We start from the raw sequence: 3,222 nt of genomic DNA on the forward strand, positions 1-3,222 counted from the left end.
CTCGGTTCAGAGCGGGTTTCAGGTGGCTCTTTTGTTCACATCATCAGACGATTTTCAGCGTCGTTTTTATTCAGAGACACGCTGCCGTAAACAATCAGCAACAACTGAACGCCGCGATTCTCCGTCAAATCCCAAATGACGAAATAAAGGAAAGAAGCTCCTAAAATTTCTCAGAAGCTTTCAGAAGAAATTAAAACACAAAATGTAGAGTTTTTTTTTTCTCTGTAACAAAAGTCTTTAAAAAATTACCCAAAACTCTAAAGAAAAACAATTTTGGCTTTTTTTCTAACTCTAACGTTTTATTTCACGGCATTTTAAGCCCACGTCGTTTTTATGGGTTTGCGACTGTTCGGCTACAAAGTGTCTCAGATGTCCTCCAGAGGACGTGTGAAAAGTTGGACTTCAGTCTTTAAAGCATCTTGGACGCTTTTAATTTTAAATATCAGATATTTGGCGGCAGGAAGTGACTCGGAGTAAACGGACTCCTGTTTTAGGACCTTCACGGACGTCGACGGTGACCCGTCAAACTAGAGGCCTTAAAAAAACTAACATAAATAAAAATTAAAAGTGCGCGCAGACCGACAGTACGAAGACTACAGCACGGACCGCTCTGAACTACAAGGTCCAGACAGGAAACACAAACCTGTGTCTCCGCTCTTCGTCTTCTGTCTCTCAGCTGATGATGAAGACTCTCGGTCCGTCCTCTCTCATGGGAGGAAGACTCTCTATCACCATGTTGTCCATCAGTCCATATTTGTCCTCCTTTTTGTTCCTGTGTCCTCCGCCTCCTGCTGCTGGTTGTCCATTGGCTGAATTCTCGTCTGCAAGCCCCTCCCTCTCCACCGGCTGAGACAGCTGATTGGTCAGCTGCTTCATCGTCAGCTGAAAGACATCAGAGCTCATTTAATTCACGTGTCTCATCTACGTGTTGAAGCTCTAGGACATTTCAGCATTTCAGGACATTCCTATGGTTTTAGGACATTAGTGTCTCATCGCCGACCTGTTGTCTGACGTCTGAGCTGAACGAGGAGGAGGAGGAGGAAGACAAGGAGGAGGAGGACTCACCTGCAGCTCTCTGAACAGGTGCAGCATGGCCACGCCCACCACGATGACCAGGAACGCCCCCAGCGTTGTGACCACGTCCACCGCCGCCATACTACGCCACTCCTGGAAGAGGATGATGGACGTGGACAGGACGACGGACGTGAAGAGGACGTAGTAGATCGGGTAGACCAGCAGCGTGTTGAAGGTGTCCAGAGACTTGTTCAGGTAGTTCACCTACAGAGAGACAGAAGGACAGACAGGTGAGAGACAGGTGAGAGACAAAAGGACAGACAAGTCAAAGACAGACAGACAGACAGGTGAGAGACAGACAGAGAGACAGGTGAGAGACAAAAGGACAGACAGACAGACACAGACATGTATTACGTGTTTGGTGTTTTGGTGAAACGTGTGACGCAGATTTCGGAGCTCACCTGGGTGACGATGGAGACGATGAGCGTGAAGAGCAGGATCCAGGTGAGCGGACTCGCCAGCACCGAAATATCATACAACACTAAACACAGAAACACACATCAGCGCTCTGCGACGTCTCCTCTGCCGATAACATCCCAGTAACCATGGCGACGGGCGACATCAGCATCTTTATTTCTATTGCAGCCGCCATTATTTCCAATCCGAGGCCACGTAGGCGTGTTACGGAAATCATCGTAAAATAAATGCAGGCGTGCAGAAGCTGGACTGAGAATCAAAGCTTTACTCTTGACAATATTTTGGCTTTTGTTTTAAATTTGGGTCGTTAAAGATGCGTGTGCGTGTTTGGGGTCTCACCGGTGTTGATGGCGATGGCGAGGCCCTTTACGGAGGAGACGGTGAAAGCTCCGAGCAGCGAGCAGATGCTGATGTAGACGAGGATGTTGGAGCGACCGACCCGAGGAGAGAAGTACAGGATGAGCACGACGCACAGCAGCAGGACGGCTGAGATGTACACCAGGAAACCTGAGACACGCACGCACGCACGCACGCACGCACGCACGCACGCACACACACACACACACACACACACACACACACACACACACACACACATATTCACTGCGGTTTGAATGCTTTTACAAACATCCCCTGATGATGGCGCTACATGTCAGAGCATTGCTGATGTCATACGGACGTCCCGACATCCCATAATAATCTTAATAAAAACTCACCGGGCTCCAGCAGCTTGCTGGTCATGTCCTGCAGTGATGTCACTTCCTGTTCCTGCGGGGCGTGGATGACCAACAGGACGCTTCCCAGCACGCACAGCAGACAGCCGAGCTTCCCGACGACGTTCAGCACCTCCCCCAACAGGTAGGAGGACAGAACGGCACTGTGGGGATTTAAAATGTCTTAAAACCCGAAAAATGTTCCGGAGAAACACTTAAAATCTTGAAAATTTTCTAAAATAAAAAAAAAAAAGTCCTAAAATTTGAGAAACATGCTAAAATCCTAAAAAGGTCCATAAATCTGAGAAATTTCCGAAAACCCTTAAAATATCCTAAAAAGCACCACATGCTAAAATCCTTGAAACCTCTTAAAATCTTGGAAACAGCCTAAATTCTGGGGTAAAAAAGTCCTAAAATTTGAGAAATGGGTTAGAAATTCAACAAACATTTTAAAGTCCTGGAAACGTCTTTAAATCCTAGAAATATCTTAAAACTACAAATGTCTTAAAATCCGGCAAACATTATAAAGCCGAGAAACTTTCTAAAATCCAAGAATTGTCCTAAAATCCTTGAAACATCAAAGAATCTTAAAAACGTCACAAAATCCTTGAAATGTCCTAAAATTAAGAACACGTTCCAAAATCCTCGAAATGTCCTAAAATCCAAGAAACCTCTTAAAATCTTGGAAACATCCTAAATTTTAAAAACGTCCTAAAACAACAGAAACATTCTAAAACAGTAGAAACATCCTAAATACTAGAAATGAGAGAAAAAAAAGAAAACTCCTAAAAAAGTCTTAGAAACGTACTTAAATCTTAGAAAGTCTTAAAACCTAAAAATGTCTTAAAATCCAGAAAACGTTCTAAAATCAGACAAACTTGCAAAAATCCATGAATTGTCCTAAAATCCTACAAACATGTTTGGGGCTGCAGGGACTGGCCCCTGACCACCTGTTATTTTCCAAAACCGGCCCCTAAACACAGCAGGCAGAGTGTCTCAGAGTGTCTCAGAGTGTCTC

The 3,222-nt window shown here is 45.0% G+C and overlaps 1 protein-coding gene across 1 annotated transcript; it reads right to left on the reverse strand.

Annotated features, from left to right (window-relative positions):
* Positions 1-6: 6 nt before the first annotated feature.
* On the reverse strand, positions 7-2,387 carry LOC121967022 (magnesium transporter NIPA3-like; the record flags this gene model as incomplete). Its single annotated transcript, XM_042517079.1, has 5 exons — positions 7-882; positions 1,066-1,278; positions 1,476-1,555; positions 1,831-1,998; positions 2,208-2,387. Coding segments are annotated over 5 exons (851 nt in total), but the record flags the coding sequence as incomplete, so codon positions are not given.
* Positions 2,388-3,222: the final 835 nt, after the last annotated feature.

This window comes from Plectropomus leopardus, unplaced genomic scaffold (assembly GCF_008729295.1).
Source record: "Plectropomus leopardus isolate mb unplaced genomic scaffold, YSFRI_Pleo_2.0 unplaced_scaffold26673, whole genome shotgun sequence".
Classification (NCBI taxonomy): Eukaryota; Metazoa; Chordata; class Actinopteri; order Perciformes; family Serranidae; genus Plectropomus; species Plectropomus leopardus.